The 21,453-nt window shown below is 44.7% G+C and overlaps 1 protein-coding gene across 1 annotated transcript in view; it reads left to right on the forward strand.

Moving 5' to 3' along the window:
* EPC2 (enhancer of polycomb homolog 2) overlaps positions 1 to 21,453 on the forward strand; it is a 33,581-nt gene that overhangs the window by 9,746 nt on the left and 2,382 nt on the right. Inside the window, exons 2-13 of the mRNA XM_027906222.1 lie at positions 2,929 to 3,088; positions 8,519 to 8,664; positions 10,428 to 10,634; positions 11,142 to 11,290; positions 11,558 to 11,690; positions 12,550 to 12,738; positions 12,987 to 13,076; positions 14,158 to 14,303; positions 14,396 to 14,739; positions 18,105 to 18,241; positions 19,857 to 20,016; positions 21,051 to 21,384. Of these exons, the coding sequence (XP_027762023.1) occupies positions 2,929 to 3,088; positions 8,519 to 8,664; positions 10,428 to 10,634; positions 11,142 to 11,290; positions 11,558 to 11,690; positions 12,550 to 12,738; positions 12,987 to 13,076; positions 14,158 to 14,303; positions 14,396 to 14,739; positions 18,105 to 18,241; positions 19,857 to 20,016; positions 21,051 to 21,384 (2,195 nt within the window). The remainder of the gene's footprint in view (positions 1 to 2,928; positions 3,089 to 8,518; positions 8,665 to 10,427; positions 10,635 to 11,141; positions 11,291 to 11,557; positions 11,691 to 12,549; positions 12,739 to 12,986; positions 13,077 to 14,157; positions 14,304 to 14,395; positions 14,740 to 18,104; positions 18,242 to 19,856; positions 20,017 to 21,050; positions 21,385 to 21,453) is intronic.

The raw sequence follows: 21,453 nt of genomic DNA on the forward strand, positions 1-21,453 counted from the left end.
TCCCGTTGTACTTGCATGGAGTTAAAGCCAACTTAAGGTGGTGAAATACCTTTCTAAGGAGTTGTAGCATCCCTTGTGTGGTGTAAGTTTTAAGGGATAAAGAAGGGAACAGGTCCATTTAATCCTAAAGGTTGGTCTTCTAGGGATCCAAGATAATACAGTAAGTAATATTTAGGAGCTGTTGATTTATTACCCTTGCTGAACTCTCTGTTTTGGTGGAGAAACTCCCAGAGAGAAAGTTTGGGAAGAACATGAAATCTGAGGTGTTGAGGGCCAAAAGGACACGGCAGGGAAGGGACCTCGCTCTGAGCTGGATTTTAAGCCTGGTTCTAAACACCTGGTTCTAAAAGCTGAGTATTTTTAGGTACCGGTGTTCTGGTTTTCAAGGAATTAGTAGGCAATAACTCTTTGCCAGGTGCTCCTTTTTCTCCCCGTGGCAGCACATTCTGTTTGCTGTCAGCACTGGTTCCTCTAAAGCTCCTTTATTTTGTGGGACACCTCTGGATCTGCCCTACTGCAGGACAAAGTGCAAGTTTATAAAGTATGATCTGTCTTTCAAAACCGTAAGAAAAAGGGGAAAACTAGACCAGAAGGTGTGTTGTATACTAGGGAATAAATCTGCCTGTAAAAACATTCTGTCATGTTAATAATGCCATTTAAGTAGGCCGACTTTCATATAAAAATCTTCAGAGTTTGTTTAAACAGAATTGTTTCAGGAGTTAAAATTTATATATATATTTTTGTTTAACTTCACGTTCAGCACAAAGCGTTGAGGGTTTTCCCCCACATTTTAAAATCTGTGTAGTTTATCTGTCTCTTCTGGAGCTGTTCTGTTTGAGCAGTGGCAGCAGCACTGCTGAAAGCTGGAATTTCTGTTTGAGAGCTGTGTTATGCTTGAAAGGTTTTTATAGTAAAGCCAGTACTAACACCTATTGTCACATTTGCCTTGGGAGCTCTTTGTGTTCTTACTACAGTGCTACAACAGCTGAGAAAACCTGAATTACTCATCGGGCTGTGGAGCCAAGAGGTGTTTTTTGAGTTTTGCTTTCTGTGTCTTTCACTGCTTTTTCTCCGAGTTGAACCTTTATTTACCTGATTTTACAACTCCCTTCCCTGTGACTCTGCTGTCCCAAAACTTGTCAGAGTTCCTGAGGAACCCCCAGTCAACCAGTGGTTGTCGAGGAGGGGGAACTGCCCGTGGTACTCCTGGCAAAGTGGAGTTAGTGGGAACAGGTTACTGGGGAAACTGGGGGGGGGTTTTGCAGGACACGGCCATGGAAAGCAGCAGCTCTGGGGGCACGAGCTGAGAGCAGCCCAGTAACGAAACAAGTGTTAATTCAGCTGAATTCCTCAGCGCTGCAGAGCTCTCCAAGACACGTTGTGATGGTGGAGTGACAGATTTACTCAGTGTGGAGTAACTCCAGCGGATCACAGCAGCTCTTGGATTGCACGCTTGCCTTGATTCTAACAGCGTTCCCCTGGGAGCCTGATGGATTGATTTAGTGTTGCTTCATCTGCTGCAGGAGATTCCCAAAGCTGCTCTTCCACTCGCTGATTGTCACGGCCCAATTCTGCAGGAATTGCATCCTTTACGTGTCTGCAGATCTTAATATTTAAGAGGGGATGGCTGATTAAATATCATTTGCGTGTTTTCAGAGATGTGTTTCCCTTCACTACCCTTTTTTTAAATACCTTTCTGTGGGAATTACAGGAGAAGAAATCCTGGTTTGGGGAGAATTTCCCAGGTGTGTAGCAGAGTGTCTGAGTGCCAGGCTGCACTGGAGTGTCAGTCCTGACCTCTTGGAGTGTTAGGTTGTGCCACAGGAAGATACAGACTAGCAAACCCTTTTTTTCCCATTTTTTTTTTTCCTAGCACTCAGCAGGGTGGGAATGGCTAGAGGATAACCTGCAGCACCCTGGAATAGGCAGGGTAAGGTTGCATAGGGCTGAGCTTCTGTTCCAAGCTGATGTTCTGCTGTGCCATCCTCCCTTCCTTCAAATTTTGGGGAAGAACAGTGAAAGTCTCGTTCTCCTGCCAGGCTCCTCCTTCCACCAGTAGTTCATGTGCTGGGACGCTGCACTTTGCTTGGTTTTATATTTGATTTACACTCAGAGAATACTTGGTGCTCAACTTCTCCAAAGGGCTGTGTGGATTTAAGGTCTTGCCCTGTGAGGAATTCCACTCTTCGTCTTCACTGGACACACAGAAACCATTTGGAATCTTGGCATGAGGTGCTTTTGTGATGGTTTGAAGTTTAACAGGAGTATTCATGAAAAGCCTTTTAGGAGAGGAGTTACAGGTTGGCTGTGACTTGCAGCAGTTGATGGGCTTCACTGAGTTCACTGATTAAAATTATGTGTGAAAAAGGCTTTGTGAAACACTACATTTGTTGTGATCTTGATTTGACTTCAGGTGATTCTGTGGAATTAGTGATTTCTGTCCCATAAGAGTAAAATGAGGTGATACCTGCTCAGGGGAGCCCCTGCTTTTCAGGTGTTATTCTGTGAGAACTTCTAAAGAAAACAGCCCAGTAAGGATTGCTGGGTAGACAGGAATGATGGAGTTTGCTATTCTTTTGACTTTATAATCCTTTAAAGACCTGATCTTGCATATGTTTTCTTTCTGGGAGGTTTGGGTGGGTTTGGCTTTTACCAGCCCTGATTTTCTACCGCTGTGTCATTTGAACGTTCGCCTTTTCCCCAGCCTGGTGGAAGGTGTTGTCTGAACAAAGGGTTGTAGTTCAGCTCCTGCCCTCACTGCACCTCAGATTCCCAGCAGTCAGGAACCCCAGGGAACGCTGAATGATGGAGAAAAGTCCTGGGATGTCCCACAGAACCCCAGGAATGCCGTAGGAGGAAGGATGACCATCTTTGTGTGGATTTCCCCGCACTGATCACTAAACAAACCCTCGTGTTTTCCTCCTGCAGGAACATCATCTGCAACGGGCTATCTCAGCACAGCAAGTGTTCAGAGAAAAGAAGGAGAGCATGGTTATCCCAGTCCCCGAGGCCGAGAGCAATGTCAACTACTACAACCGCCTGTACAAGGGAGAGTTCAAACAACCAAAGCAGTTCATTCACATCCAGCGTAAGTTACAAAACATTTGGCTTGTTGTGTCTGCCTGACCCCCCTAATTTAACCTGAGTAACCTCCAGGCAGGCTGAGCGCGAAGTTGCTGTAAAATTAGGACTCACAAATGCAAGGGGGGGTTTATGTGTGTAAATTCCAGTGTCTTCTCAGGTTGTGGAAGGGTTTAAGGTGAATTGTGAGGGTTTTCCTGCTGTGTTTGTTTTGGGCTCTGTGCTGATACTGTATGTGCATGGACAGCCTTATCCTGTCTGCTGGGCTTCCAGGATTGTTGATCCAGCCTTTCTTCTGGTGTTGTTTTCCTTCCTAATCCTGAGAAGGAATAGCTGGACTAGCCTGGCTGCCTCCTAAGTGCTTGTACTGATGCAGGGAGTGGAAGAGAGGTTGTTTTGCTCGAGTCTGGAATTCCTGTCAACTCCAAAGTCCTATATAGATGGAGACCAATAAACCAGAAGAGTTTTTATAATGGAATCACCCTTCATTGTCTGCTCCTCGTAGAGCTCCTGCAGGTCAGGGCAGCTGTGCCAGCTCTGGAGTTGCTGTTCCCTGTAGCTTGGATCTGTTCTGGTCTGTGGGGGACAGTTATTTTTCTTGAGTTTGGATAAGAGTGAAGAATTCACCTTAAGCAGGGAGCTCTGAGCTTATTTTACAGCTGAAATGAAGTGTCATTCTGTATGAGTTCAGCTTGCTATGCCTTAAAAGATCTAATTAATGTAAACTTGTGGTCTCTGGATTAATGGAACACTTTTTTGGTTGATGTTCTGCTGACAGGTGACACAGTCTCATAGTTCAGTTGTTCCTTGGCACACGAATCGTGTTTGTACTTTGCAGCATGTGGTTCAGGGGCTTGTTTTGTGCCTTGGACTCCTCCCAGGAGTTATCTTTGTAGCAAAACTTTGGATTCAGTTATTGCATCCTTGCATCGTTTCCCACCGACATGGGGAAGTGTCCAATTTATTCCATGTATTTACAAAACAGGAGATTTTTGGAAATAATGTCCTCAGGGTCCTCTGAGACACAGTAGAGACCACAGTGGTGATGTGAGAGATGAGGTAAAGGCAATTAATTATTCTTCTCCTTTAACAGAAGCAGCAAACCTGCAGGAAAGGCAGGGTGAACTCACTGAAATGAAGCTGCTGATTAAAGAATGTGCTCTATTCTGTTCTTTGTTGCACACTGCCAGAAACACTGTGAATGCTGTTAATAAACATGTCTAAAAGTGTTAAATGTATTACACCAAAATGTTCTTTGTCTTGTTGAGACTCGCAGTCTTTCTGGACAGAATTACAGGAGCTATTTGAGCCGAAGATAAATATCAGATACTGCTCCAAGATAATTTTCCCCACAGATGCTGGTTGGAGTAGGTGTGACACAAGGCAGCTTTATGCTGCATAAACTGCTCAGAAATTCTGCTTTAATGCTAAAAGCACCAAAAGCCCCAGTACCCACTTGGGCCAGGGAAATGATGTAAACTGATGTCAGATGCCAGGAGGCCACATACTCTAATCCATCCCTACTGGTGGTTATTTCTGGCAACCTATGTTTTGCTGTTCATCTGGTAGCCAAGGATTTGAATATTCTTTGCATTCTTTTATTTAGATCAGTGGTTCAAAGCAGAGAAAAATTAATTTCTTTGTAAAGCCTGGAATCTGTGACTTGTGATTAAGCCTGGTTTGGCCTCAGTAGCTCAGCTCAGTTGAGCTGAATGTAGAGTAGAAGCCTTGAACTATTCTAATTATTCCAGCATGCTTAATGATCTTCCAAGGCTGTTTGTAACTGCAGTAACGTGGAGGTGGATTGTAAGTTATTGACGTGGAGGGTGAGTTAGAGCACTGGTAGCTTGCTAGAGTTTACAGCTTAAGGGGGTGTAAGAAAATAAGTGTCACTCATGGAAACAATAAAACCACCTTCAGTGAGGTGTGTGGGATGAACTCCAGTCACCCCTAAAAAGGTGAACTTTGTGGCAGAAGGCTTATCTTTCATTTTTTGGTGAGGTGAGCCCTCTGTATTTACCAGATTCCGAGGCATCACTGCTGGTGTTGGCACAGGCAGGGTGGGAGGAACGTGGTTTGCTGGGGAGGGAAGAAGGAAACTGCTTCTCTCAGTGGTAACTCGTGCCTGTGGCAGCTCAAAATGAGTGTGGAACCACAGCCTTAATTTAGTTAGCTAAATGAAATTAGTTCATTTGGTTGAGCTAAACCCAATTCAGTGGAACTTAACTGAAAACCAAATTGCATTTGTGTAAGTTGGGATAAACTCAGTTCCTAAGGGAACTCCAGTGAACAAAAGCAAGGCCCTGTGGCAGGTGCTGCTGTCGGGAGTGGCTGGAGGGGCAGGGGGGTGTGAACTGGGAGGTTGGGTTTGCAACAGCAGTCAGCAAACCAGCGTGTCCTGGGCATTCCTACAGGAAACTCTGTGCCTTGTGGAAACATGGAGTGTGGAGAAATGCAGGTGTTCTGGAGGAGGAAGGCTGGGTTCATCAGGCAGTCACGGGAATCCGTCTGGGCCCTCACCGGTTCTTGCAGCTCCAGCTGTTCCCACGGCACAGGCAGGAACGAGGGGGTGATGGATGATCCCATAAACCACCCGAGTCCTGTGGTCGCTTTTGAAGCCAGGGAGCAGCCACAGCTCCAGAGTGAAAAGTGGCTTTTCCTGGAACAGTCACAGGTCACTCGGTGCTTGGGGAAAGAAGAAAACACGAGTGAGGATGTCAGTGGAAGTGTGCTTTGAGGAGCCGTGGCAGATGAACTCCAGGGAAGGAGGACACTTCCCTGAGTATCCAGAGCTGTGACAGGCCAGCTTGGGGTTGATTAACTCCAGAGGAGCAGTGGTAGCCTTGCATTTCCTGAGGGTCTTGCAGCTCCAGAGGCTGCTGCGACTTTGTGCCCATCCTGTCTGCACGGGAACAGTGGGATCAGGTGCCATTCACCTGCAGCCTCCCTGCAAAGCCCCTCCCTTTGGAAGGGAATTACACTGATAACTGCAGGTCCTGGCAAACAGCAAGAGAACACTGCTGACAACAGGAAAGCATGGCTGGAAGGCTGGGAAAGTGGGGTATGTGACAAGGGCTACTGCTGTTGTCACAGTGGGGATGAGGTTTTGTTTAAGGAAATGAGACTGGGTTTATTTGATGTCTGGCGATCCTGGCAAGTACATGTTGGATGGATACCTTTTATCTTGTCCTCTTGGTTGTTTGTCAAAATACTGAGCAGAGAGAGGGGGGGACCTTCCTGCTTCCAGCTGAGGTGCACGTGGTGCCCCTGTAGGCAGTGCAGGAACCTGCCTTCCCTCTTGGAGATGGAGCTCTCACCTTCCCACCACTCATATTCAGGATGTGTTCCTGGGGTGGTTGGTCCTTTTAGGTGCTTGTTGATGGAATAGTTGGGCTTTTCCTGCTGTTTTTGCTGCTCTTAGTGTCTCCTGGTTGCCTCTCACCTGAGCCTGCTCTGCTTTTGTTCTGAAAGGGGATTCAGGAAAGTGGATGGTTCAAGACCTTTCAGTGCCTTTTCCCATGGTGGGAATGAAGTCCTTTTCTGGACTTTGTCACCTCATCTCTGAGAAGAAAACCCCAGGTTTTTGGAGTAGAGGTACCTGCTTTCTTTCAGTAGAGCTCTCCTAAAATAATGGGAACATCGGGTCTATAAAATTCTGGCCGCCTCCCTCAAGCAGAGTTGTTTGGATGTGATTTCCCAGTGCACCTGAGGGCTGCAGGAGTTTTGTAGGCTCTGGGGATGGTTTTGGAGCAGCAGAAACCGCTGCAATTTCCTTCCTGGTGGAAGTGGCAGCTTATGTTCTAAGAGGTCATGGAATTACAAGTTGTTAGGAGAGTGGAAGTTGGTCCCAGGTGTCATTCCCCAGGAGAAGTGGGAGCTGCCAAGGCTGGCCTTGCCTGGGAGGGCTCTGAGGAGCTTTGCAACTCCAGTGAGTGACAGGAGGAGTCACGTCCTCAGTGCACATTTAAAAAGGACCCCCCCCAGCAGAGGCTGGAGCAAAGCTCCCAGGAGCTGCAGATGATCCATAAAACCTGCTTTTGTTGAGCCCAGCACTGATTTTTGGCAGGCCCCTGAGTGCTGTTTGGCTGCTGAGCTCCCTGAGCAGGGTGGCGTGGCAGTCACCCAGGTACCATAACAATCCCTCTTCTCTCAAGTGCATAATCCTGCCTGCTGATGCTTTTAGGGCTGTTTTACAGAACTAACAGTTCAACAAAAAAAAAAACTGGGGCAGTTTTCTCTCCCAAGTTTTTGATTCCTGCCACTGGAGAGGCGGGATCTGATGTTCTCAGCTGCAGTTTAAGTCTGAGATCCAGTTAATTAGTGGAGAGCTGTGGGTCACGTGCCCAGTGACAGTGTCTTAAATGAACTTGTGTTATTGAATTAATTGTATTAATTGAGTTAATTATATTAATAATTCTGCTTATTTCATAGTTGCAACCCATTGTTACTAAATTATTCTCAAATAAACTTTTACAGTGTGTGTTAAACCAGGGAACACTCTGAGCATGTGATGTCAGAGTTGGTTCAGTTGGGCAGTGTCTCCTCTGAGGTGCCAGTTTGAGCTGAAGGTGGCGAGGAGCTGCTTTTTAGCTGCATCTGGCTGAGTTTTCATGCACAGCCAAACAGATAAACTCTGGTTTAACTCATTTATTGCATTGTGTTACAGAGAGGGTGATCTTGCGCTGGGCTGAGATGTGGGAAGAATATTCTTATCACCTGAGCCTGGGAGAGAAAATGCTGTAATTTGCTTTAGAGGTGTTTTTTAGTGGTTTCCTTTTGCCCCTGGTCTTCCAGGCTTTTGTTTTAAGGTTCAGCTCAGTGGCAGAGGCTTTGTGAAGTCAGCACTTCGGGATAGCCATGAGTTCAAAGCATAAAGATAAGATAGAGCTGTTTGTCTAATAAGAATGGAATATATTTCAACAAACATTGCCTGTTGTCAATGCTGTAACGTGCTGATTTAATCGCTGGGAAGTTGGTAGCTGGTGTGTCACCCCCTCAAGGTTTTACTAGGTACAATGAATGTTTCCTTATTAAGAATTCTTACAGTTTGTTTGTATTTATTGTAAAATTCCATTTCTGCTGTGTTTGTGTGAATGGTAACTTCCTTCTGCTTTTAGTGGGACCAGGACTGTTGTCCAGTGTGGAAAATCGTTAGCACAGCTTGTAATAAAGAGATGGGTTTTGGTGAAGAGTTGGGAACAGTATTTGGGGAGTGGAGGAATAATCAGGCTCCACATCTAGAGCTGAGTTTAGTCTGTTAAAGGTTTTGAGGCTCTGGGTTTGTTGAACAACTTAAAAATGGGCGACTGAAACGATACTGGAACTTCAGTGTAAGTGCTTTTAGCAAGTCTGGAAGTTGATTGAAGATGATCTGCATCTCCAGAGCGTGTCATTCCCCAAACATTTCAACTCTTGCTGTGTGCCATTTTTCTTGCAGCCTTCAATCTGGACAATGAGCAGCCGGATTACGACATGGACTCCGAGGATGAGACCCTCCTGAACAGGCTGAACAGGAAGATGGAAATCAAGCCCCTGCAGTTCGAAATAATGGTTGACAGACTCGAAAAGGCCAGTTCCAGTCAGGTATCGTGGGGAGAAACCACTGGGGTCTGTTGGTTGTTTCTGGTGGGGGGGTTCTGGGTGGGTGTTCTGTGTTCTACTCCCGGGATAAGGGTGTGGGAATCTGCCACGTGCACAGGAATCACCTCGCTGTCTTATTGTCATGTTGTCAATATTAGCAATTCAGAAAAACAAGGAGTGGGGAGGGAGCTTTTGGGGGGTGGCTGGGGAGAGTTGGTTTTAAATTTTAAATCCTGACCCACAGTTAGTGTGTTAGAGAGGACAGCTTGCAACTTGTTTTACCCGTGGTGGTGTGGAGGAAGCTGGTGGTGATTTGGCTGGTTCCTCAGCCTGATTTAGTTCAGTGCTGTGTGGCAAGAGGCCAAAATGTCATTTTCTTACACTTTACAGCGACTTTAGCAAGGTAAAAATCTTTACCTCAATAAAGGTAAGGGATTTTTTTACTATGCTAAGAAAATGCACACCCCTGTTTTGGCTTTCAGTTCAAGCCATTCTGGTTATCACTTCCCAAGGTTAATACTCATCCTTCTTATCCTGGTTTCACCTTTTGCTGCTGGAATGATAAAGTTACATTTAAGAACTGAAAGATTTTTTTCAAAATTAAAATATTACAAGACTATAGAAAATTCATCTGCAAGCAAAATCAGCCACACAGGGGCAGTTTATTTTTTTGTGTTGATTTTTTTTTTTTTTTTAGGAAGTATGTTAATGGAAAAAAATGAACAAAGGACAAACAAAAGTAAAATTATTTTTAAGCAGTATTTTTCTCCTGTCTTTTAAAAACGGTTCAGTGTTTTTCTAATTCTGCTGTAGATTGCAAAAGGTTTTATTCAACTCTGGCAGGAATTAACACATAATAGCAGTGGTTGGACTTAGAATAAACAAAAAAATAAAGATATCCTAAGATTTTAGTTTGACATGTTGCAGAAGTGCAAATTGAAGTTGTTCAGTTGATCTTTTTCAAGTTATGGGGAAGATAAAGTGCTGCTTGACTTCTGTTCTAATTAATACTGGAGATTCTATTTTCCTTTCATTCAGTGAATGGGTTTAATGATATGAGCATGTTAAACTGATGTACTGGTTAGTCAGTGATGAGGTTTGCATTTATTTCGAGTCTTAATTTCCATATAAAAAGCTGAACATAAAAATAAAAGTTATCTTTACATTATCTGTCTACAACTGCCTCCTACTGAAATAATTTGCCCAAGAACTGAACAGCTTTGGGCTATAATAAATAGGGATGGTAATTTTTCTCTTCCATCACCAAGTAAACATTTGGGGGGGCGGGGGGAGGAAATTAGGAAATAAGTTCACTTCAGAGTATATTCTCTGTACAGTAAATTATCTTGTAGGAGAGCCAACATCAAACTGCAAAGAATGATACATTAATAATGGCTAACCAAGAAACTTTTAAGAAAAAAACAGTCAGATTAAAGTGGTTCCTAAATCACGATCTGCAAAACTGTAGTAAGTTATTTATATCCTGTGCTTGTAGTTGTTTCAGACAGTGTGTGCAGATTTCATGAAAGATGGATGAGGTTCTGGAGTACTGCAGGGAAGATGTGATGCTGCTGGCTCAGACAATTTGGGAACTGTGTAACTTAGGAAGAACGTGTACACGGTTCCCAAATTGTACAGGAATATTTTTGAACTCTTGTGCTAGAAAATAATTTGAGTTTACTCAGAGAATGTACAAGGGGTGTGAGTGTGTGGTGGCCTTCCCTACACCCCCATCCCAACTGCACCTTTCCCACGTTCTCCTGTAGCTTGTGACCCTTCAGGAGGCGAAATTGCTGCTAAATGAGGACGACTACCTGATCAAGGCTGTCTACGACTACTGGGTGAGGAAGAGGAAGAACTGCCGGGGGCCTTCCCTCATCCCCCAGATCAAGCAGGAGAAGAGGGACGGCTCCACCAACAACGACCCCTACGTGGCCTTCAGGAGGAGGACTGAGAAGATGCAGACCAGAAAGGTGACTTGGTTTGGATTTATGGATTTGGAGTCCTGCAGGGAGAGGGATCACTGAGATCCCTGGCCAGGGGATGGTTTATGTCCGTTTTCTGGAGAGCTGGAACTCAGAGCATTGTCTGTAGCGGTTGTGGGGCTTGCTGGGTCACAAACTTCCCTTTCTGGGAGAGAAAAAAGGGAAACAACCTTCCACTTCAGTGGAGTGAATAGTTCAGGCTTCATATTTGTAGCGTGAAGTGACTTGAACCAGGAAATCTGAAATTACTCAGCATTTTCCATCAACTTCGCGTGGAACCAAGGCGGGAAAAGCGGTCCAGGAGCCAAGCCGAGAATTCCTTGCTCTGCCAAACTTCCCCTGGGTTTATGTGGAACCTGAGCAGACAGGGCAGGGGGGGGGAGATGTTTGCAGGTTGGATATGGCTGTAGGAGCAGCATTTCTGGAACTTCATTTGTGCAGTTGGAGCCTCGCGGGTTTCGGGCTCGACTTGAAATGTGTTTGATCTCCCGACAGAACCGAAAGAACGATGAGGCTTCTTATGAGAAGATGTTGAAGTTGAGGAGGGAGTTCAGCAGAGCCATAACCATTCTGGAGATGATTAAGAGAAGAGAGAAGACAAAACGGGAGCTGTTGCATTTAACGTTGGAGGTGGTTGAGAAAAGGTAAAACTGCAGACTTACACCTGTAAGAAGTTATTTATATGGCACCAGGTTTTAAATTTCATTAAATGGGTTTGAAAGCATCTCTTGTAATTTATTTCTGGGTGGAGGCGTGTCTCCTGGACATGTGGCTGGAGACTCGTGTACCACATAATATGTACTTACATGCAACTTCAGAAGCTGAAATAAAAGGGGTTTATGCAGACTATTGGCCTTTCAGACATTCCCCAGTGGAAATGCAATATTATAGTTTTAATCCTGTTTTTTGAGGTACCACTTGGGTGATTATGGAGGTGAAATCCTCAATGAAGTGAAGCTCAACAGACCTGAGAAAGAGATGGGCACGACTCCATCGTCTCTCCACAACGGAAACCACCACAAAGTTCAAGAATGTAAAGTTAAGGTAAGATTATTTCTGCTGTGAATCCCCTGTTACTGAGCTCATCATTCCAGGCTGGAATTCAGGTGTGTTTTTTGAGGCAATAACCTGAAATGTGAGCAGTTCCGAGGTGCTGGGAGGTGCGGGCTGAGAGCTGAAGGGCTGTGGAGGTTTGCATTTAGCACCCACGACACCTAGTGGTGCTGGCATTCCATGCAAACCCGGCTGCCTCTCCAGGAATTCTGCCATTCCTTGGGTTTCTCCTCCTTTACTAGAGTTATTACTTTCAGTCAGTGGTAATTTGGGGTGAACTTAGACTGCGCTGGCTTCTCCTTCAAAGCGAGAGTTTTCCAAGTGAAATAATCTTTTTTTAAAGGAAAGCTTTGAAGTTTAATGGCATTTGTGTTCAAGTGAGCAGTTTTGTATGGATGGGGGTGCTCACCACAGAGAGTTTGTGTTAGAAACATCTTAAACAGCCAACCCAAACGCCACATCTGCACAGAAGTGTCAACGTGAAGCAAAGTAGATTGTTTCTTTGGAGCGTATCTGAGCCCTTCAGAAAATGGAAAGTGCTGGAGAAAAATGAGATTCCAGAAAAGAATTGGAATAGGAATTCCAATTACGATATCCTGAGTGTACCGCAAAGCAGGGAGCCTCTTAGGTTGTCCTATGGCTTGAGAGCTTTCAGTTTGTCTCTACAGATATTTATTAATAAACAATCAGAGGTTAGCTTCTGTTTTTTTCGTGTTTTGAATAAATTTTGCATGACATGTCTCAGATGTCTGCTTTGGGAGATAAGCACTCCTGTCTTAGTAATTAACCTTTCCTCTCCTCATGCCTAATTTATTTTAAACACTTTGTTTTCCCCCTCCTCCCCATCCAGCATCCTCACCACTCCTCCCTGAAGGAGGAGGTGTCCGACGTTGTCCGTCAGAAGAAGAAGTACCTGAAGAAGCCTAAACTGGAGTGTGTGGTGACTCCTCAGCCCTCAGCTGAGCCCCTGCCTGTGCTCAGCAAGAGTGACATCAAACAGTACGACTTCCACAGCTCAGATGAAGATGAGTTCCCACAGGTAACAAACCCCCTGGCACAAAATCTCGGTGTGCTCACAGCAGAGGTTTCGCTTGCCTGTGATTTGGCCAAGTGGCTGTATTAGAAAGATCCCTGTAAAAACCATGAGTTTTCCTTCTAAGTTCTGCTTTGAGAAGCTGCATTTAAAATATAAATGTGGCGGTCTGTGTTATATAAATACAAGCTTGTATAATAAATAAAATTACGTGGATGTGGCAGTTGGGAGAATGACGTTGCCTTCTGCTCTAGGTACCCTCACCAGTGTCAGAAGCAGAAGAAGAAAACGATCCTGATGGACCCTGTGCTTTCAGGAGGAGAGCAGGATGCCAGTATTATGCTGTAAGACTGTGCTGTTGGATTTGGGGAGGAGGGGGGGGAATTTTTCTTAAATTTAGTCTGGCACAGGGCTAATGTCACAGGTGTTCTGTTCCCACTCTCAGCACCAAAACTTTGATGCACCCAGAGACATTTTTCAGTCTTTGAGAATTATGCTGTTACTCTGTGGTTACCTGAAGGTGATATAACATGTTTCCTGCAGACCATTTCAGCCACTGCTAAGAAGGGAGAAGATCTTTTTTGTCTCCTCACTTTCCTCAGCACATCCTTTCTTCCCAGCTCGTAGGGCTCATTAGAGTTAGATCCCAGCTGTCCCAGTTCTGCTGAGAGGTCCTGCCAGGACACTGAGTGCTAGTGAAGCAGGGGGGGGTTTCATCTCCTGCAGGTATTTTCCATATTTAAGTCAAAATTTTGTTTTGAAATCAGTGCAAACTGTAAATATGTTGACAGCCATGAGGTTACAAATGCAAGAACATCCCCTTTTCTGCTTGCTTCCAGAGGGTCAGCTGGAGCTTCCCTCTCACTTAGAATTTATCCTGCTCTCTCTTCTCCCTCAGCCTCAACTCCTTTACCAAAAGGAGTTGAGATGACTGAAAACTTTTATGTTCATTCTTTTCTATTAGTTTTCCCTTGCTGTTAGAAGCAGGTTATTTAACAGCCTAAATGTTATTTTTTTTTTTAGTTTGTTTGCCCTTTTAAACTACCAAATCCGTTTGAACTTGGCTTCACTCAACGTAAATTGATTGACTCTACAGCCCTGCATTTAAGCTGATCACAAAAAAAAATCGATAATGAGTATTATTAACCTGTCATTTGAGACAGCACAGAGCATTTCTGCTTGGAAAGATGGGATCAGAGAATCCCAGAATGGTTTGGCTTGGAAGGGACCTTAAAGCTCATCCCATTCCACGCCCTGCCCTGGGCAGGGACACCTTCCACTGGCCCAGGTTGCTCCAAGCCCCATCCAACCAAGTGATGGTTCTGTAGGCAATCACCAGCCTGTGCATGACAACCAGCAGTGCCCCAAACCAGCCCCCACTCTCTGAGTGAGTGTAAAGTTGCCTTTTCCTGTTCTTCTTTGCAGCCTCGTTTGGACCAAACTAACTCTTCGTCCGAAAACCCCGAGTTGGCAGAATTGGACAAGCTGAGGTTCAGGCATTGCCTTACGACCCTGACAATTCCAAGGAGGTGCATAGGATTCGCCAGGAGGCGGATTGGCAGGGGTGGAAGGTACAGCTGCGTTGCTTGAGCCCTTCATTCCCCTCCCAGCTATTAAAAAGAGACAATCAGAGTGATGTGTTTCTCTCCTCCTCCCTCCCCAGGGTTATAATGGACCGAATATCCACAGAGCACGATCCCGTCTTGAGGCAGATTGACCCGGAAATGCTGAACAGTTTTTCGAGCTCTTCCCAGACTTTAGACTTTTCTTCTAATTTCTCACGGACCAATGCTTCCAATAAACCTTGTGAAAACAGACTGTCCCTCCCTGAAATCCTAAGCAATATCAGATCATGTCGACTGCAGTGTTTCCAGCCCAGGCTCCTCAATCTCCAGGACAGCGATAGCGAAGAATGTACCTCAAGGAAACCAGGGCAGACTGTGAATAACAAAAGAGTCTCTGCAGCATCTGTAGCTTTATTGAACACCAGCAAGAATGGCATATCAGGTAGGCAAGGATTGGAGTTCCTCTGGAGCTTAAAATACTGAATTTTGGTGGTTTTTACCTTGGACTGCACTGATAGCATCAGCACCGCCGTGTGTCTAACCCACGGATTAAAATAACTGATTATTTTGTATTTCTTGGAACACACAGACATTTCCCTCTTCCTCCTGCCTTTTATTCCAGTTCCAGTAGAATTTGGTGAAGTGCTGGATTCAAACTCACACGTTATTCAGGGGGATTCTGCTTGAACCAAGAATTGCTGAGGTGTGATTGAGTCTTCATGGCTCTTAATTGGCCTGACTGTGTTTAAAGACAAAAGAATTTTCTTTGTGAGCGCTGCAGGAAAACCCCTGCTCTGAAAACAGCAAAAATGTTGACACTGGAAGCATCCAGTGATGCACCTTCTCTGGTTTTTCAGCTAATCATCAGCCACTGATTAGGTTTGGGAAATTATCTTTTCCCTTAAGTGTCATCTGCAGCTCTCACAGCCAGTGCAGCCACCCTTTGGCTTTATGACCTGGCAGCTCCAGAAGAGCAAGACAGACATTCCCACGTTAAAAAAAAGAGATGATAAAGCTTCTTGTCGTGTTTTCACAAGAAGATAAAATATCCACAACGTTTGTGAATACTTGTAGACCCCTTGTTGGGGCTTGGAATAAAAGCTTCCAAAGGAAAAAATTGTTTTAATCTGAAATTAAATAGTCTTTGCTTCACTTGCTCCATATGCTGGAGCTGTAATTGTATTTCTATAACTTTTCAGCTTAGTCTTTGTAAGCTTTATGTTGTTCCCTCCCATATTTGCACAGGAATATTCCTGCTGCGTGAAAAGAACACACATAATGTGCTGTGGCTTTATTTTATGTAATTATTCTTCCTGAAAGAGCAGGAAGGGCTTGGAGAATTCCACCTGTAGCAGAAGAGGGGGCAGCTGCGTGCGATGGGATTATTAAACATCAGGAGATGTCTGGTTAAAGCAAGTGCAGAAAATAGAAGAGTTAAGGATGTGAACCATGGACTGTAAGGAGCAAGGGTTTAGTTGGTTGGTAGCTCCTTATGTACCAAAAATGAGCGATACTGCAAGATTCCTGTTTGCAGGAATACAGTATGGTGGCACCAAGGCATGGGAAGGTGCTGAGAAAGATCCAGGTTAAGCTGATTATTTTTTTTTTCTGAGTTTTTTTTTTTTTATGATAATATAACAAATATCAGTCAATTACTGAAGGATTAGCTAGATGTAACACTTTAAATTCTGCTCTGGGTCGAGTCTGCCTAAAGACGAGGAGAATATATTTGCAGTTCTGGTGCAGGATCAGACACAACAGGCAACAGAATTGTCCCCCAAGTGACTGACCCAGCGAGAGGCACAGCACTGCATTTTCTCCCCAGTAAATGGTGAATAAATTTGGGAAGGGCTGGTCAGAGTCTGGCTGTGCATTAAATGAGCACAGTACAGTGCATTTATTGAAGGCATTCTCTTTGCTGATATCAGTTGATTTTACAGCACACTTACCTGATAGCATAAAGCTGCCTCCAGAGGGAACAGTGGCAGTGCTAAAACTGATTACTTCTATTTTTTTTGATGTTTTTACTTTAGAGAAGACTTAGAGTTGCTTTGATTTTTTTTTTTTTTTTTGCTGCACAAGAATATTTAAAATTACCTCTGCATTTTATTTTTCCCTGTATTAATAAAGCAACTCTTCCTCTGGTATTTCCTCCAATGCTGTAGAAACAGAGATTAATTTCAAAACTGTGTGACCAGTCTTCTCTTCCAAGTGCCTAATCAGTGCATGAATAAAAAAAACCAATTTTTTGAGCTAATTAACTCTTGCTCATGTCATAAGAACTGCAAGTGGGAAAACCACGTCCCTGGATACAGAGGACAGCTATTCCCAGCTGAAGGATTTTGCTTATGGAACAAACTTTTGCCTTTTAGAGTTATTTTTTTCCCCCCCAGCATTAAATACCATGTAGAAGTAATTAATAAAATGCCACTTTCAGGGCAGCCTGTAAGATGATCTTTGATTAAAGGCTTCAAATCCTGAGAGAAGTGACATAAAAATTCAAACCAAAGCTGTCAAGGAGGAAGACTTAATTTACCATGCCTTTTTTTTTTTATTTTTCTTTTTTTTACCCTGTAGTGTTGCAGTTTTTCAGTCCTGTGGTAAAAAAAAAAAAAAAAAAAAAATGGAAGAGCCCTTGCACTTCACTCTGACCTTAAAGGCTGCCTTGGGACAGGGTAAAAATTTCAGTACCAGTTTCTAAGCAGTCACAGTCCTAATTCTGGCACCTTTTCAGAATGGAATTTCAGGACAACTTGCAAACTTAACTGCTGAAAGTAGTAAATGGCAGAGCCAGGCCCTGAAAGATGGATCACTCCATATTTAACCCAGTGTCCCTTGAAAAGAGGATATTGCAGAATTCCAGGTGTTTGGAGGTGCAGGACAACTTCAGTCTCGGGAAAACAGGATAAAGTGTAGAGATGTATTCATGGGAATGTCTGAGAAGTGAATTCTCTCTTCTTCCTGAGGGAGCTCAGTTCTGAGGTTGGCATCATCTGCACAAAACTCAGGTTTTAATATGAAAAACACTTGGCAGTATTTTCAGTTTACCAAGGGTGCAGTTCTCAGGGGGAGAATATTAAAAACAGCTTTTCTAACTTCATTTCCTTCCTGTGTTTTGAGAGCACGAGACTCACTGGGGTGGCATTAACCTGCTTCCCATCAGATGCAAACCTCTGTCACTCCTAAACTCTTACTCCATTTAAAAAAAAGGAATTGGCAGAGAAAATCCTGTTCAGGTGAAACAACGAGCAGATCCTTACAGGAAAGGTGGAAAAGGGGAAGGTCAAGCTGGGATTGCCAGATGGGTGAATAGTCCTCTCAGGTGAGGGCTGGTCTAGAACTGTTTAAATCTCAGATTTTTTGTGTTCTCTAGTGCCAGTGCTCACTGTAGGAAAGGAATTTGTACAGGAATAAACTCCAGTTCTCCCTGGGACAATAAATGCCCAGCTCAGCCCAGATACTTCATCCTCAGCCCTGATTTTTAGGCCACTGCTTGTTTTCTGAAAGGCAGGGTAATATTTTCTCCGAGCTTTTGCCTGAAGCTACTGGAGAGAAAACCACCAGAGATAAAAACTGCTTAAAAGCAACCCAAGCTCCGAGTTCTTTTGTTGTGAATTGATTCAGTGTAAGAACACAACAAACAAACCGTAGCTTGACCTCTGCTTTACGTGAGGATACAGGAAGATCTTGGGAAGCGTCTGACACAGTGTGTGATGTCTTTGAGCACTCATTGTCCAAAATAGCAGAATTCAGATGGATTTGCTGCGTGCAGGGCTATGTAACTCTGCTCCCCTTTCTTTCCTGTAGTCACAGGGGGCATCACAGAGGAGCAGTTCCAGACACACCAACAGCAGCTGGTGCAAATGCAGAGGCAACAGCTGGCTCAGCTGCAGCAGAAACAGCAGTCCCAGCATTCCTCCCAGCAGGCACATCCAAAAGCACAGGTACTGCTCCCCAAATGTCCTCCCTCCCATGCTGCTGATTCCTGTTTGCTTGCTGTGTTCATCTCTCCTACAAACTAAATATAACATCTCAGTAAGGATACTGTGTTTGAGAGTGAATGTTGAATATTTTTACACCCGTGTGCTCTCAAGCCTTGCTGCTTTCACTGGTTCTGCCTCCCTTTGTGTAACAGCTCTGAGGAGACTCCTTTATTAAAATTACCTGATGAGGTAATGTTCTGTTATGGTGAGGGCTCTGCTACGAGCAGATGTTCAGTGAGTATTCCAAATTGGTACCTCTGAGAGGGAAAACAGAGCTTTGCTCGTTTGCTTATTCTGTCTTGTAAAAGAATCCCGTTTTTCCTCGGTAATACCTTGCAAGGGAAGAGAGATTTTCAGGTGTGCTTAGTTTTCTGTTCCTTCCTAAAAAAAAAAAAAAAATAAAAGCTGTTGTTGTTGTCTATTACTTTTACTTTGAGCATTTAATACGTTTAATTGCTTGTGCTGTTTGTCCCTTCCCCTCAGTGTTTTCTACTTCACCTAATCAGGGATTCTGTGTTGGCAGATACTGATGACATTTTTTTTTAAGTGTAAGGGGACGATGCCAGACCATTTAAACAAAAGGAATGAATTTTGGATCTTTAAAACACTCTAAGCTTCTGTGCAAAGTCATTTCTTAAGTTAATATATAAATTGCAATTGCAGGATTAACATTCTTTCCAGTAAGAGTGGTGAGGCTTCCCAGTACTTACTGTTGTTCCAGAGATAATGTGTGACTCCAGAAGGAACAGGGCACAAATTGCTGTGGGACAAATCACTCCACGAGAGTGGATGGACCATAAACACTACACAACCTTTAGGATTGCAGTTACAGAGTGTTTGCTGCCTGGAGACAGGAGAGAAAGGGAGAATTGAGGCATAGTCATCATCTTCAAGGAAACTTCTCAAAGACTTTCATGGAATCCCAGACTGGCTTGGGTTGGAAGGGACCTCAAAGCTCATCTTGTTCCACCCCCTGCCACTGGCAGGGACACCTTCCACCAGCCCAGGTCGCTCCAAGCCCTGTCCAGCCTGGCCTTGGACACTTCCAGGGATCCAGGGGCAGCCACAGCTTCTCTGCCCAACCTGTGCCAGGGCCTGCCCACCTCCCAACCAGGAATTCCTTCCTAAAATCCCATCTCTCCCTGCCCTCTGGCAGTGGGAAGCCATTCCCTGTGTCCTGTCCCTCCATGCCTTGTCCCCCGTCCCTCTCCAGCTCTCCTGGAGCCCCTTCAGGCCCTGCAAGGGGCTCTCAGGTGTCCCTGGATCCTTCTCTCCTCCAGGCTGAACAGCACATGGCAAGAGTGCTCTGTTGTGCTCAGAACTGCACTTGCCACTCACTGAGTGACTGGATCAGGCAGGACTTGCCCAACACTCAGGTGGACAGTGATGTTCAACTTCCCATCAGTCTTGTGACACAGAAACATTCAGTATTTCAGTGCAGTAGGTTACAGGTAGAACAAGTCTGTAATGATAGGATAGTACTTGTGCACAACAGCAATCCTAACACTGTTTCACTTTGTGCTTAGGTAATTATGACAAACGGTTTTTTACCCTCTTTTTTTTTTTTTCCTCCCAGGGCTCCAGCACCTCTGACTGTATGTCCAAAACCCTGGATTCAGCCAGTGCCCACTTTGCTGCCTCTGCAGTGGTCAGTGCTCCTGCCCCCGGCCGCAGCGAGGGCACCAAGGAACCCAACACCAGCCACAACAATATCAATGGTGTTGTCCAGCCTTCAGGTGATGATGCTTAAAACTCCTGTCTGGTGTGAGCCAAGGGTGCCAACTGTTCTTACTTAACTTTCTGATTTAATAAATCAAAAATCAAATGCGTTAGCTGTGATGGTTTTAAATAGCCTCCTCTGAAATACTCTTGGGCAATGGCACGTGTCACAGACTCAGAGAATATCCTGAGCTGGGAGGCACCCACAAAGATCATCCAAGTCCAGCTTCCTTGCCCTGCCCAGGAATCCCACCCATCCTGAGAGCCTTGTCCAATATCTCTTGTTAAAATGGATATAAAGATACCAAATGCTCTTTTACATTGGAGGAGCATTGTGTATTTTTCCTTTGGTTTATCTTGTAATAATCTGTTACGATCAAAAAAAAAAAAAAAGCAGTGCGAATGTGTAATTCAAAAGTAAATCAATTGCTTAAACTTGAAGCACTTTGAGGAGGCAGTGGTAAAGTTGATAAATTATTTGGTCATTATCTCCTGTATTCAGCCAAAAACCTACCAACCAACTGCCACTGGCAATTCTTTTGACTTCAGTGTAAGTTTTGGGGTGTCACTGCATTTGGGATTCTTCCCAAATCCAGGCAGAAGTGTAGCCATTGGCATTCAGTGCCTTCTTCCCACCCCTCCTCCTGGTTGTGCTGGTGCCGTGGCCAAGTAGCCAAGAGGCAAATGTGATTTGGCACTGGGCTGCCAGCACAAAGAAAAGGCTTTTAGAGTAATTTGTTGTTTTAGCAGCTAATGATGTGATTAGTTTTATAGACCTTCTGCCAGGCTGGGTTAATGATAATATGAAATGAATAGAGGGAGAAAAAAACAACGACTGAATAAAATCAATATACTGGAGCAGCTCCAGGGAAGGGGGAGAGAGAGAGAGAGAGAGACATCTGTGTGTATCCAAGAGGGCAGTGCTTTGAGGGCTGTAAGATCAGGCACCATTGCTGCATTTTGTGACTGTGGAACAGGGATTCTTGCACTGTCCCGGGGACAGACACACCCACAGCGTTACTTATCATAAACAACGTTTCTCTCCTAACAGGAACCTCCCGGACCTTGTACTCCACCAACATGGCTTTATCCTCCAGCCCAGGGATCTCGACCGTGCAGCTGGTAAGGACAGTTGGCCACAGCACCACAAACCACTTAATCCCAGCGCTGTGCACGAGCAGCCCCCAGGCTGTGCCCATGAACAATTCGTGCCTGCCCAGCACGGTGCACCTCAACAACGTCAGCGTGGTGTCCCCCGTCAACGTGCACATCAACACGCGGACGTCGGCGCCGTCCCCCACCGCCTTAAAACTCGCCACAGTCGCTGCCAGCATGGACAGAGTGCCAAAGGTGACCCCCAGCAGTGCCATCAGCAGTATAGCGAGGTGAGTGGGGGCAGGCTGGTGGGCCTGGTGGGGTTGGAATTCACTGGAATCACAGAGTCACTGAGGTTG

The sequence above is a fragment of the Empidonax traillii genome, unplaced genomic scaffold (genome assembly GCF_003031625.1).
Source record: "Empidonax traillii isolate 1590-97213 ecotype Southwest subspecies unplaced genomic scaffold, ASM303162v1 scaffold1261:size185688, whole genome shotgun sequence".
NCBI lineage: Eukaryota > Metazoa > Chordata > Aves > Passeriformes > Tyrannidae > Empidonax > Empidonax traillii.